General features: G+C 28.3%; 1 protein-coding gene across 3 annotated transcripts in view; it reads left to right on the forward strand.

The window, feature by feature from the left end:
- The window catches only part of LOC126910456 (protein dead ringer homolog), a 49,609-nt gene that overhangs the window by 19,152 nt on the left and 14,055 nt on the right, over positions 1-16,402 (forward strand). For all 3 annotated transcript variants that reach the window (XM_050693043.1, XM_050693045.1, XM_050693044.1), the window contains exon 4: positions 7,925-7,997. In XM_050693043.1, coding sequence (XP_050549000.1) covers positions 7,925-7,997 — 73 coding nt within the window. The remainder of the gene's footprint in view (positions 1-7,924; positions 7,998-16,402) is intronic.

Below are 16,402 nucleotides of genomic sequence, written 5' to 3' on the forward strand. Positions count from 1 at the left end.
GTTTAACAGTTTCTGACTATTCTAAAAAAGCAATTTTTTTCGACAAGTAAAAACACATTAATTAGTATATCGATTTCAGGTTTTCTCTTTTCAATAAGAGGCTGCTCTTTTTATTGTTTAAATCACTAAATAAATGCTGATGAAATGACAGTCAATCAATTGTATTTTGACTGTGTATTAGAAAGTTGGAGAATAAACATTTAAGGATTATTTATGGTGTCATAAGACGTGACAAAATAGTGAGATTTGTTTGGCGAGGCCAGTAATAATGTATATAATTTTTTTCACTTAATATTTAAAAATAGATACGTACTTGGTTGATCTGTTAAATCTTAAAATAATATCTTATGAATGTCGATGGTACTGAAATTGGTAAACATTCTATTTAGCCGATATTAATAGCAAATATAGAAATCGCAAAATATTTTTGCAAAATTCATTTAGTTTTTAATTGTTTAAAATTATAAATATAACTAACCAATAATTCGTTTTTCATAAACTCAATTCTCAATTAAAATATTTTCAAATAATTTAGTATTCTATTTGTACATATTTTTTTTTGTGGGATTTAATAGTGCTAGCTTGCCCTTGCAATTGAAAAAGGTCACCCTTATTTCTAACATTTTACACTATTTTTCAACATTATATAACCTATAAGTGGTGCATGTAATATAAAAGGAATAGCAAGTTGTAAATTACTTTCGGTACCTCTCACCCATAGTCGATGTACAATGCGTGTGTTATTATGAAGACGTTTCGAACGAATAATATAATCCGGCTTTTTGGAAGAAGATTAAAGAAGTGTATCTTTCATTCGCGGGAAGTTTTCAATTATTTTCTGTTTGTCCATTGACTAATGTATAAACTACCCTAAAATGAAATTTCCGTGTGTTAGTGAGTAATCATTGATATGAAAATCAAACAATTGAAAACATTTTATTACGGTTGAGTTGGTCGAGCAAAAAAAAAAATTCAAATAGACATCAGACTTTAAATCGATATTCGTAAATTTTATAAGTCTAGTTTTTTTTTTTTTTGAAGTTTCAAATTCTTGGAATAGTCACATAATCGAAAAGTTCAATAATTATTTACTATTCAATTAGTGTCCGCCAAAATTTTGAAATCGTGTTAACTCATATAACAAATGATAAAATGTGAAGTGTCTAAGACGTTTTTTAAGACTTATATTATTTACAAATATTTATCAAATGTTATACACTAAAATACTTATGTTAAAAACAGACTAGAATAGACTTAATTAGTTACTGGGTTTAACTTGTGTTATTTTCAATTACCACCGACACATTTGAAGACAAATGTTAACTTTTTACACGTTTTATAGACTACGCGCATTTTTTATTTAATACTATTCTCATACGAATGACTCACTTCAGCTATACTTTCTTTAACAAATAATATACGTCTTTTACATGTGTCGCTTTTGTTGTACTCATAAAAGATCTTATTCTTGTTCACCGTGTAAATTACCCGAAACTGATCCCGCGTACACGGCTGTACGTGATTTTAATTATGTTTCCTTTATTAATTTTACTCTATTCAAACTGTCGTCGTTAAATTATTCAGTTTTCTGTGTAATATGAAAACGGTGATAGATGTCACTCATAAAAAAAATTATTTTTCACGTCGACTAGGAAAGTAGAACGAAAACGTTTCCACGTGTTTGTTGCGTGTACTCAATTTAATACAAATATTGACTCTTTTAATTAATTAATTAATGCGTTTATTAATTCTTCATTAAGATTATGATCGGTAAATAATTGTTATGCACACATGCATAGTCTTAATAATATTTATTTTATTGTTCCAATAATCTCCTACAGGTATAATTGCACTGTTTTTTCAACAGCTGCTATCGGTGAACAAACAGCGTATGAAAAAGCCGCGATATCTCTCGGTGCACATAATGGGTACGTTGTTCGTAAAACTCATATTGACATTAGGAGAAACAAATTAATAATTTTATTACATCTGATCAAAGGTGCCGACTCCGCCGACCAACCAGGTTCGGGATTAATATCATGTTCATATTATGACACACGTGAATGTATTTGAATATTAGTTGGTTTTATATCCATTCAAATAACACTATCTGTTTATTTAGACAATTAATGTAAATTTTGTATATCCGTTTTGATAAACTATACAGAGGCTATTTATTGAACATTATCTATTACAATGCGATACGTAAAATCAACGAACAAAAAGTTCTCATTTCATTTACTGTCGAACGTATTGAACGTGTCTAAATAATTTATCTAGTAATTCGTAATGGAGTTTTAATAGAGATTTAGATTGATTCATTATATTATAGACTAATTTTTTGCATTTAAATTGGTATGCTTCGAATCAAAGGTGTAGTCGAAAAGGAAGAGATTAAACTTTCCATTACAATTTTTTTTGTACTTGTAATAAAATTACAATAAAAATTATGGAAGAAAGTTTATGCAATTAAAACGATCCCACAAATAATTTATTCTTGTATCTTTGCTTGAATGAGGTTAGAATGATTTGATAAAATAATATTTTGCATACGGAGCGTTTAAAGTAAATTTTAAATATCATTTCTTTATTTTTCTCTGTTGTGCAAATTAATCGCATCACGTAGTGGTGACTAGAAAGTATTATACTAAAAATAGACTTTTAGAAACGCTGAGAACATGTCGTCTTATTTGTATTTTAAATACAAATACATATTAGTTGCTATCAATCAAGTTACCACAAAGTTGCTTTAACGACAAACCCTTCGTGCTGGCGGACGATGGCAGCAATACAAGATGATAATTTCAATGTAAATAGTCAGCGATATCTTCTTTTTATTGTCGTTGCTAATCATTTATAAATTTATTGTATGAGTGAGTGCTCGTCCTACGCGTCGATTTGCCACAAAACGTTTTACCGCACTTAAAGAAACACAATAGTAAACACATAAACTCGAAGTATTAACTACAATTGTGTAATGCTATTTAAAAATTACCCAATGCAATACAAAAGAAAATGAAAGCTCAGCTCAATGAACTCTGAGTTGACCGCAAGTTCAACAGTTAACAATGCACAGCAAAAAATCAAACATTTTCTGCGCAAAATAATATGATATTAAATTCTGAATGAAATCTTGTCACCTGAATTTGGCCTTGGAATTTTTAAATTGATTTTTTTTAAAAATAATGGCTTATTAAAAAAAAAAATTTCAAAACTTTTTTTGCTTAGACCTATAGTTTTAAATATACATTTTTTTAACAATAAATTTTAAAAAATGTAATTTTTATGCTTCTACCATAAGAAAATACTGAAATAATTGCTGTGAGCATTAAAAAAATGTGAAAAGCTCAAAATTTAGATATTTTACAACGTTTTTATAAAAAATATCTTTAATTCTATAATCATGTTTATTTAAAAATAGATGTAATGGCAAAATCCTGTAAAATTATTGACGTTGAAAAAAATGATTTAATTAAATTTCATGTATCTTCATCAATTGTCAAGTTATAGAGGTATACTGACCAATTTATATTTAAAATCAATAGATTTTTCTTGTTCATTGATAAAATTTATGTAAGAGTTTTTGATTATATCAGTTTAATTTTTATCAAATTTTATTCAGTATTAGTGTAATATTCTTTTTTTTCATACTTTCAAATATCAGTCATAATGTGTTTCAGTACACGGCTTTTTATTTTTGTAATAATGAGTTGACAGTTTATAATTCTATAAAGTTCATAAATAAGTCCGAATTAACAGAATAATTAACATTTTTAATTTTGTTGAATGTTTAACACGTATGTCTTTTTGCACGTTAGTTTTTAGTCTGTGACAGTTATTAATTATATTTGATTAAAATGAAACAAATGTTGTTAAAAAAATGGGTTTTATTTAATATTTTTGTATAAGAAACTGTGTTTCCATATAATTAAATTCATATTTAATCGTCGTTAATATCTTGATAGAGCTAATTGATTTTACGGACTAAATTAATTAGCTCTAATAAGTCTATGATTCTAATATTCTGATATATGTTTATTAAGTGTTTTTTTCGACTAGCTTTATTAATTTACCAATAAAATTTTAATTGAAAATGTCGCATGATAACTGATAAACACTCAACTAAATTATTATTGTTTAGCTAAAATATTCCACTAATGAAACTAAAGTTAATTATTTAGTACACATCTAGTATTAAACTCATATGAGGTTGCCCTATACGTAGTAAAGTTCTGATTAATTATATTGACTCTAAAAATTTATTAAGTGTGAATAGTATAAACTATGTGCTTGATTAGAGTATATGGCAATTTATAGTAATATTTTACAAAAACATCCATTGCTCAAAAATAACCTATCCTATCAAAAAAAATTAGTGAAACTAAATGTCAAATACGACAATGAGATACTTAAAATTAAATTTTTAAAACTAAAATATTGTTTTTAATATATCGTGTTTGTTTTTTATTTTTTAACAAAAATATGTGAAAAAACTCAATTTTAAAATTATTTTAAATTTTAGAAAATATTCGTATTCTATTCGTGTAGTTCGGTTACACCACTTACGAAACATTTGCCCACTACTAACCTTTCTGTTTTATAAGTGCACTATGCCTGTAACGTGGTGTTGCCAGAAATATTTATTTCAGTTAATTACAATTATCNGTGCCTGTAACGTGGTGTTGGCAGAAATATTTATTTCAGTTAATTACAATTATCGTACAACACGCTATGATATTACGGTACCACGTTATATTGAACGAAATGGCGTGTAAATGTGTTAATTATTATTGCTTTTCACGTAAAACTGCATCTGTTAGTTGATGGGGTGATTTGAAGTGTTGAGTTTAATTGAGCTATCACGATGGGGTTTGTTCAAATGGAACGATCGTGTAATGAAGTGCGACAATAATTGTCTCCTTTCATGATGGGGATGCATTGCGCACTCAAAGCTTACAATATTTTATAATCAAGTTTTCGTGAGAATTTGCGACATGTGCTGTCTTATTTAACTTGTACTGTATATATTTGGTGTGGTGATGAAACTTACAAAAATTCATTAGCAAAAAATTCTTGCTTCTGTTAATTTCTAGTTTTTTATGTAAATATATCGTCGAAATATGATAACCATCAAACTTTCGGAGACAATTTAGGTTAAATATGAAAATATTTATTCATAATGTTTATAAAAATTTTTGTATGCTCCGACAAGGTTTAGTTATGTCATGCGGTAACATGATGTCTTTTATAATAGGAAACGGTAGGGGGTATTTTTTTTACCATCCAAACATCCAAATTTGAAATTTTATAATAGGAGTACAGACAAACGGATTAAGTCATGCGTCATGTTTATTGTATTTTTGCTATGACAATATAAACTTGAAGTGAGATTATGAAAAACGATTATAAAAGGTGTTAAATCCTCGCTAATGAGTGAGGTCTACCCTCCATGTTATCCTGTTTTGTTATTATTATCATATAAATATTGTCCTATTACAAAACAATATTTTGTAGTTGAGAAGATATGAGGATTTTCGATAAGCATCGGGCTCTGATGGCCACTGGTTTTATTTGTGTTCACGAGACCATCTTCACCTTCAAGCATGAAAACCTTTTATTCGCTCAATGCGTTTGTATAACAACTAGATAGGCAAAACAAATTAGTTTTACTATTCAGATTATGTTTTGAAAACGGTTTTGTATCTCTATTGATATATCATAACTAACTGTAGCTCCTGATGAATTTTGGATTAAATAGATTAGTATTATTATTTATTAATGGGTTAAAACTGTGTCAAAAATATGTGGATTTTATAGAAAATATCATTTGTTTTTTATTGATTTCCTCAATTATTTCAAGTGTATGTTGTAAGATGATTTAATTTATTAACACGTTATTTCGATAGTGAATACTATCAGAGGTATACCTTCGGTCTGTCCGATGTTTCACTACCTGGTGGGTTTTGTTGACTCAACGTGTCCCTTTGGTGTTTTACTAGATTTTAGCGCCACCGCAATGAAACCACATAAAGTGTTCCTAACTATTAACTGTTAATCCTTAACAATAATTTTACCATGGCAAACTCATACTGTTTGCACATCAACTCAATATTTTCATTCGGCAATAAAAATTTCTTTCTTTTTTTCATTTACCTATGTGTTAATTCATATGAGCACTCATAAATCATATCACTTTTGTATCTCTGCCCGTCTTCTTGAAGACATAATCTGGTTATTGTATCTAAACACTATTGAAAATGTATATATTGTCTGTTTAATTATACTTACTTTTATTATACATTACAGTATTAACAACAACTATCAGAATTTTTGACCAACCTTTACGTTTTCGTATTTATTTTCTGGGTATTATCAATATGAAAGCATGAGACCCGCTGAATTCGGTGTATTTGTACCTATACAACACTTCGCCTTAGTTAATTGAAATTTAGCTTGTCTTTTGATGTATTTTGTAATGATTTTTTGGAGTTATCCTTGTGGTTACATAAAAATTATTATCAATGTTTTATTTTGCATATTAACTATGTCAGACGCTATAACCAATGCTGAAAACTTTACCAATGTTGTCTGGTTTTAATTATCAATGCGAATCGCACTGTAACGAACGCATATAGAATTTATTGCAGCGTGAAGATCACAACTTGTTTTGACACATGGGCGGAGTTTCCCTTACAATATTTTTAAAAAACAAATAAGTTTTAGCAATTTACGTTTGATTGTTAGTAGCATTTTTTCTCATCACAAAGCATTGATAAACAATTAGCGTATACTTTATACATAGTCGGATAGCATTTTAGTTGTAATCAAGCAACATGCCCTACCTACAAATCGAATAACTGTGAAAAATAGAAAGATCATATTGTTTTAGGGCAATCTTATGACGGCCACGGTATCATACTGTGCTATTAGACAATAATCACATTATATTATTATAAAAGTTGTACAATGGAAGTGAATATACTCGATTAAATTAAATAGACACCTGTTAATATTGTTTCACGGTCACGATAAACGACTGATAATTAATTTACTACAACGTGGAACATCATATCGCCACACAAAGCCAATTAATTAGACTTCTCGTGCTCCGTACGATCCTCTGTAGCTGACCGGCCTATCAAAAATAATACATGTTTAGCTACGGTCTTTGCTGGTTTAGGGTGTTAATTTTATACACCCTATTTTTACTTACCCTCTGTTTTATTAATTTAACAATGATACGTTAACTATTAATAATAACTATGGACGTGAATCCAAAGTTTTCGTTTTATTATTTAAAATGTTCAATATTTTAATGTTTTATCAAATTTGACTTTATGCGTAAACTTTTGTTTGCATATCTTGTGCTAGTCATCTACAAAACATGTTTGCTTCAGGAGTGTATTTAAGGGCAATGATAAGAGCGATTGCCCCCTAGACCAACGCCATCAATAATTTTTAAAACCCATATTTATGACTTATAGTTCAAAATAAATTTGACCATTAGTTTAACTTTTAGCAAAAAAAATGTCTCTAGCATGTTTACCAAAGTAAAACAAGTCAAGTTACACCCATCTCTAAAATGAGTTCTAAATATGACTCTGGTTTGATTTGATAATTACTTGGATGACTAATAATTTAATTTGTATAAATACAACCTAAAGTGTTAACACTACTATTGCCGTGAGAATCGAAGTGTGTCCGTTTTTTTGCTATAATAACACTTTAAAATATTTTTATTGCTTGTTTGTATTGTTTTAAATTTTTAAAACTCAATTTTTTCGAACGGTTTTGTATTTTTTAACACACAGAAATTCATATAATTTTCATAATAATGAGCTGATGTGGTCCTAGGTTATGGTTAAAATGTTCAAAAGAGTTCAAATGTTTTATGTTCAATAAGTTTTCCATTGTTTTGTTTCAGCTGTACACTGCAGGCAATGAAACGGACAGACGGAGTTTCCTGGATTCGCTATTCAGCTTTATGCAGGAACAAGGTGAGTAAAACGAAAATACATCGTTACATTATGTTATACGACTTTTTTATTATCATTATTATTTCATACAAAATTACTACTCGGAACGCTATTCGGTTATACATATATATATATATATATATATACGTGACCAACTACAAAGTACACAAATAAAATTAACTCTAATGAAGTAATGGATATATTTTTAATGACATTTGTTAGCCTGCCTTACAAAGTAATGATGATAATTTAACAAGAACAGTATGATAAAAAAATTTCAACTGTGTTGGTAATACTCGTTAATGATAAATATTAAAAGTATGTTTTTAGAATTAATTAGCAAGTTCAACAAATAGTAGAATTTACTAGGACTATTATTTATAAGTAATTTTTCAATTATCTTTGAAAATCGTTTAAACGAAAGCTTATTTTATAAACTATAATTTTATTTCAAAATATTTGTATTGTTCTCGAGTTACACCAAATGAGATTTTAACAATCGTGATCTCCTTCAGCTGTAAATATACGACATCTTTGTACGGTTCATTTCACGGACTCGGTTGACCGTAAAATATCAAAATCAAATGTGTTATAAGAACGTTGAATAATTATCTGATACACAAAGAGCACTTTTTAGATTTACGGTCGTAGCCACACACTCACAACTCATACGTATTCGCGTCTATCCTCAATAAAACACGTCTCTGTGATAATATACGGATTTTCGGTTTTGTTTTATTTGGCTATAAAATGAAAAACTACTATTGTATGTATTTTATTTTAATAATAATGCACTGGGACGCTCTTTCCGTTTATAATCCTCAAGTCTTACACTATATAATATATTATTCGACACTGCGAAACACAATGCTAGTTTCTGACAAGCCTATAATAATAATCCAGCGGCCATGATGCTGTTATTATTTTTTCTTTGCATCTTTCATCCGTAATTCTTGTCTGTTTTATTTTATAACAGAGTACACTTAAAAAAATGACTGGTTTTGTGCGGTTAATGATCACAGAAAATATTGGAATTACATTCCAAATTAAGTTGAGTTTGCTGTAATTTCGAAAAAAAATTAAAAAACTCTAAGTCTCACAATCGATTGTGTGTATAACTATGACAACAGTTTGCAGTTTACACGTTGCAATAATTGATGCTGAAAAACACTATTTATATAGTATTTTAACTGAAACATGAATAGGTTTTAGAAGGTGTACTTTAACGACGGACATAATGGACTGCTAGAATATTAATAATTGGTATGAATGTGGCTTAATTTGTGAATATTTTATATTTGAATGTTTTTACGGTGAATTTGACAAATTAAAAAAAAACATATTTATATTGTAAATGCGCGCCTGTGGTTAATTTATTATTCCAATCACCTTGTAGAGAATTAATAATAACCGAATTCTAAAACTAATATGTTTGGTTGATTACGGGTTACAATTGTTATTTAATTAGTCGCTAGTACATTTATGTAAATATCAATTTTCGAGTCATTTCAATTATTGTATTTTTAGAATTTAATACTAGGCGATTTTATACAGGTATATCAACATAGAAAAATGTTTCTATTAAAAAAACTTATATGTATTTGTCATTAAAAAACTAGCATAGTCGTCTATAATGATAATTAAACGCACACATAAGCAAGTTAAATACAATTACAAAATAGGCGTGTGGCGATGAATTATATAATTTGTAAAATGCTATCATTGTTAAATAGATAATTGCTAATTCGCCCAGGTATAATAAAATTAATTCATACATTTCAACTGAAGCAGTATTCTGGGCGACATATGTGTGCGTTATAATTTCACCTGCTCTTAATATCAACTGTAATTTTCATTTTGAATAATTTTATAAATTAAATTGTTTTTTGTAAGTCAGAAGTAATTTTTCAATAAATAGTTATAGTAGTATACTTATGTTAGTTAAAATAATTGATTAGAAAATTAGACAATTCTATATTTTATTAGAATTTAAAAATGTATCAAAATAAAATATTCTCTAATTTAAATAGAAAAAATTCTAAACATTGTTATTACAAATATAATTGTTATTGAACAAATTGTTACATAAATGTTCACTATAGTTTCTCTTGTTGTATATGCAAAATGTTAGTATTTTTTTTGAAGTAAAAATGTTTTGTTTAGTCTAAATCATATTCAAAAAACTGATATTATGTAAAAAAACTGTGTAATTATTAGTTGAATGATGTTAAACATATTTGATTATTACTATGAACAATAATATAATTAAATTTTATCTTAATTTTTTCATAAGTGATGAAATTTAAGGTTTTGTTTTTTTTTATAGAAATTAAGATATATTAAAACTGTAAAAAATGTTCAGTATATTCGTGTTACGTTAATAAGTGAACAAAAATGAAATATTATTTCTTTCGTGTGTGTTTTTTATTCATAATTTACGAAGACACTTAATGTTGCACAATATTTAAAGTAATTTTAAAAGGCTTTATTTTAGTAACTAAATTATGTTTAATAAATTTAAATTTCATAGTTTTGGAGGGGAAATGTCCGTGTGAAAACTTTGAAGTAGAGTTATTGTTAAATATACACTCAACAAAAAAAAAAAAATTTATTATTTTTCTAATAAATTTTAACTTATATTTTTTGCTGAGCTGAAATTATCTTGGATAATTTATAGACATGTAACGTCACTAAGGGTTAATTTTACCCCTACAAAATGTTTTATTTATTTTATTTTATTTTATTTTGTAAAGCATTCCGACAAAATTAGCACATTACAAAATTTGTACCTAGATTCTGTACAGACAGATTTTCACTGATCACTGTCAAATAGCTCAAATCCATTAGTGATAAATAAAAATGTATGTTAATATTTGTGTTTAAAAGGTTGGTGTATACTTGAATGTATATGTTCCGTTATAGTTTTAATTTTAATTTAGATAAGGTTAGTAATTCAACTCGGCAAAACAATAACTAATATTTATCAGATTCGTTTATTATATTCCTGTAAAAAATTATTTAGTGTGTCGAAAAATTCTAGAAACGTATAACTGACCTCAGAGTGTACGCGACCATAAAACAATAGCAAAGACATTAGAAAATGTAAAATAAACAATTTATTCGCCATATTGTTGTATTTCCACACTTAATCACGTCACGTTAATACACTTTGCTACTGGCTAGTTAAAAATTATCTTACATAAATTATACAGTATAACTTAAACTGAACCTAGGAAACATTAATTTAACAGAAAAATACTGATAATAATATATTGTGTCGTTTACTACATTTTACATTTGTTGATAATGAGCATAGTACTTTTTAGTATTCAAATTTAACACACACGTAAACAATTTACCTTAGATCATTTAATTTAAGATTTGTTTATTGTTTATCTTGAAAGTTTCAATAACATAGAAAAAAGTTAATGAAAAAGGGTAAACTTTTCATTTAATTTTGTTTTATGACAATATTTCTATTTATTATTAATTATCATCTTTTTTTTTATATAAAATAATATCTTTTAAGTCAGAAATTTAAATTGCTTAATAGATTTGTCTAAAATTTTCTGACTTTAAAATTAAAAATATTACTAAGAAATTTAATAAGAAAATAATACATAGTTTTATATAACGGTTGTGTATTAAATAAAACTGCTTTTCACGTTTACAAATTTTTATGGTTTTTGTGGTTGTAACTAATTTTTTAAATTTCCAAGCTTTTTCGAAAAGGTTATTTAATTAATTCATTTTTGAATTATTTGAAATAGGTGATATTGTGTCAGTTGAAACGTTTAGTATTTTTAATGTCCGAAAATATCCTATAAAGACTATAAACTAGCGATGACGACAATGGTCGTAGACAATAGATGTTGATGATGATAATAATAATAATGTCTTAACACACAGCGGTGGTGCAAGGAGTGTCTATTGTTATTAGTAATATGGAAATCAATTACTACTCGCATTAATATTGTACGTTAACTAAAAAAATAATGATTATTGTAATTAGTTCGGGTTTGGTATAGTTAAATATATAACATTTATTACGTTTTTTATAATAATATTCTCGTTACCCGTTTATATGGCTGCGCGAGTACTTCGATATTGATGGACAGGTTAACAAGCAACAGTACTTATAAATACGATGACCGTAATGACGCTGTTTTTAATAATGTATACAAAATATTTATCCCAAATCCGAAACAATTAAGTATAATTTTTTAATTTTCAAATGTAAATGTACTCGTTTATCATTATTGCTTTTTATCCTTTATCCTCTGAACGTTTGCATGAGGTTGCGTTGTACTGGACAAAAAAACAACACATCCGATAAGGGCTTTCACCTCCAGAATACAATTAATAATGATTATATTGTGCAGCGAAGACTAAGTATTGAAATATTTCTTTGTCGAATTTTATACTATTAAAATTATTAAATTATTAATATATTAAATAAACGCATTACATCATCAAAAGATACCGCGTTTCATAGTTGTATTATATCTTATAGATGTGAATATTTTTATTTATTTCTGATCTCATCTTATTGCTTTAATCTGCCTTGGGCAGCATCAAAAATTTTCGAACCTAACACATTTGTTTCCTTCAACTGTAACCATGTACAGGGTACATTTTTAAGCTAACATAATATAACTTCAATAGGCTTTTGATTATAGCTCGAGTCAAGATAATTTTTTTTATACACTAATAGTATTGAATGATGAAATTATAACGTTATGGCGACGATTATTTTATGGCTTAGATTCAACTAAAACGATATGGGTAAACACACTTATTCGATTGAAATTTGAAACCTCAAATAATGGCTATTAAAAACAGTTATCCGCTGGTATGAACCCATCCTGTACCTTTAATGTACAGCGGTTGGTTGAATTATTGTGAGTCTTTAGTTCGATCCGATCATATCCTAGGGCGGTGATACATTACAAGTTGGTACGTTTCCCCGAATAATTAATTACACGCACAATTCTATGAGGAGTTATTTCTAAAAAAATAATAATAATAATAAATAATTATGATCCGTGTTTTATTATTGCCATCAATCAACAGGGCCATGATTTCTTCAGATCATCGCTCTGTATACGAAGGTCTGCCGAAAGATATTCATCCTGTGGACGTTATCACATTAATCCCGACGATGTTATTTAATATGAAATTTACTTTCTGTGTATAGAAGTTTGTATCCATACGAGCATTTAAGACAATCTCAAACTTATGTAATTATATTTACACAATTAAAATCACGGAACAGAAGTTTAAGATATTAGACCAGCTGCTGCTTACCCGCGTGAAAACATTGTTTATCGTAATTTTTTAATATAGCTTCTCTTACTCGTTACACAGATCTATCTCTCAGTATTATCATAGTGTTACAAGAGAGTGTATATCCGTTATAAGTATTACTTTCATACGCCGCAAATAAGTATTATGCCACCTATTTAACCCCTTTGTAAGAACCATGTGTCCAATATTTTTTACATTACATTCTTTATCGACATATACATCACTATTAATGTGCATCGAAGCTTAATTAACAAGCTATTATACCATTTATCTGATTGAATACAATGGATTCAAAACATAAGTAGACTTAAAACATAAGTAAATTAATATTTCCTGTTATTGCGTCTGTAATTAAAAATGTTTAATGTTTAATTATATCGACAAATGTGTAAATAGGTAACGTTATTATTATACCTTTTTTTTTTTATGCAAACAATTGTTTTTAGCACTAAATTAGAATACTACTAGGAAAGTTATTGCTCATTTGAGCTCAGACACTAAATTACCAAAGGAAGTTATACAAATGTAAACTCTGGTTTGTATTTTCATAATAGTTTCTTAATTAACAAAGTTCGATTGCGTAGCACCTATTATGTAGTTTGTTATTTGATTTTTTCTTCAAATATCACGTTTTATGTATTATTATTTCACTTGTCCACTATAATTAAATCATATATTATCCATAATTATATAAGTACGTGATTATTGTTGCGGAAAAATTAGTGCAAGTAGTATAGCGTTGTTAATGTAAGTATACTTTTTCCATAGTTGCAAGGTAGTAGTTTGTTTTTATTGCCTATTCGTCGTGAATTTTACACATGCTTTCTTCTATTTGTAAAAAAATATGTTGAAAACGAACAACTACATTGTAACAATATTAGATACCTGTGTATTCGTTGCATATTAAAATATTATATCGCACTTAAAAATATTATTAACTAATAGTGTGAACCGCATAGTAATTGTCGCTGTCCCGAGTGTGTCACACTCGGCGTTCGATAATCGAGTCGAAAATTAAAAAGTCATGTACAAAAGCAATAAAAAAATCCGGCGAACAATGTGATAGATAAATATACGGGCGCGTTAAAAAGCTGAAGTAAACGCACCGTCATGCCCGTTGCAGTACGGGTGATATTATAATGGCAATAATAATTATATATGATGGAATTGGCACAAATCGTCGTACACAGTGTGCCCGATGACGATATCTGTGTACTTGATGGACATTTATATTTTTTTACACTAACTGTGGGCTATAGAAAATTATGGCCGAGATTGTTATTGCAATAATATTCATAATATATAGTATTTATGCGATAAACAGCAACACAATGTTACCGGCCGGTCACGTCCGCGAATTTATTATATTATGCACTCGTTGAAAAAAAATGTCAATTTTCAAGATAATACGATTATAATACGGTACGGGAGAATTATGCGTCCGAGCAGCGATCACGTACTAAACATACGTAGAAACACTTTAATTTACATAACCAATACGTTTAATACTTAAATGTAGCCATCTCAAAACAAAACACATTATTCGATATTAATAATTACAACGTACTAAGAAATGCGTTCGACTGAATGTTTAGTAGTTATCCCAATCGTGTGTATCGTCATCATTACTACTTCGAACGTTGGCAGTTATAAATTAGTCATCTATTAATTCTGCTCCTAATCAGATACAAAATATGTCGTTAATATTTTCCGTTACGCATTCACTTGTCTTTTTAATAAGTTCCTGATACTTTGTCGAATCTTCCGAGGTAGGAAGGATATCGTGCACTTAAGTATCGGCTGAAATATGCTAACACCCGTCTTTATAATGTAGGAGAGCCGAAAGGATTATGGTTCGGCGCCAGTGGAACTGCATGCAGTTTATCTAAAAATCTAATGCTAAAAGATCTAATGAAAATAATTTATCCGTTTTACAAGACATGCTACATATAATTAATTTTCACTTATATTCGTAAATATAAATTATACCATTTATATATTTTTTTTATTGCACTTTACTTTATTTCAATATAATTTTTTTTCATTTTACAATATGTACTCAAAAAATACTGTAAACTGAAAACACCTCACGAGATGAGCGGTTCGCATATATTTTTTAGATAAAGATGTTTAAACATATATGATAACAATACTTTTGACAAAACGACTCTTGTGGATCTAAGGTTTGCGCATTAGAGTTACATCTAACTAATCTAAAAACTCTTGGAAAATATTATCCTAATAACAATAACAATAAAAAAAAAAAAGTATAAACCTGTCGAGTATGTCTTCGTTTTTTCGTTGGCCGTTTCGGATGAAAATTTTCGGTAAAACGCCGACAAAAGAGGACGCAACTCGTTCACAGAACATAAAATAACTTATTCGCATGCAAGGAGAGTAAATAACAAAATTTCTTTATCCGGCACTTAACCACAATGGTCATCGGGCGTTAATAATACTTGTATTACAATTTTGTGTATCCCATTCTGAGCAATAAAACCGATTTTAATAGCTTGTCGGCGGCATTATAATATTCTCCCCCGACTCCGATCTTTCCCTAACGCCGCCCCGAATATCGCCCCCGCCCGCAGTCGAACTACTTATTTTTTTATGTTTGCTATTAAAAATCGTAGAATAATATCATATTTTTAGATTATACGATTATCAGAAACGTTTGTCGTTTAAATCACCGCGGAGGATGTATTATAAGCGACAGCCACAACGGCGGTGGCCTTCTCTACACACTCAGCAGCTGGCCGATATTTCTCAAGTCATAAAACTTCTTGTTGAACACTACTACCGTGAGCACAGTTGTTTGGTTTTATTGCTATTTTTTTTCTAGTGTAAATTAACTAGATCACTTAGGACAATTTTATTGAATATAGTAAAACAAAATTTAATTTTATCGTGTATAATTCGAAGGAAATTGATCGTTTCATAACAATACAACAGTGATGTATTAAGTTTTCATTGAAAGTATTTGAAATAGCGCGAACAATTAAACATTGTACTTTTATGTATTAGTATTTTTATATAATAAAACAAAAATCATATTCATAATTGGCTTATCGTTTTATTGGCTTTACTGACTTGTTAAAACTTTTAAACGTTTCGATCGT

Source organism: Daktulosphaira vitifoliae, unplaced genomic scaffold, assembly GCF_025091365.1.
Source record: "Daktulosphaira vitifoliae isolate Bord-2020 unplaced genomic scaffold, ASM2509136v1 Scaffold_1, whole genome shotgun sequence".
NCBI classification, from domain to species: Eukaryota; Metazoa; Arthropoda; class Insecta; order Hemiptera; family Phylloxeridae; genus Daktulosphaira; species Daktulosphaira vitifoliae.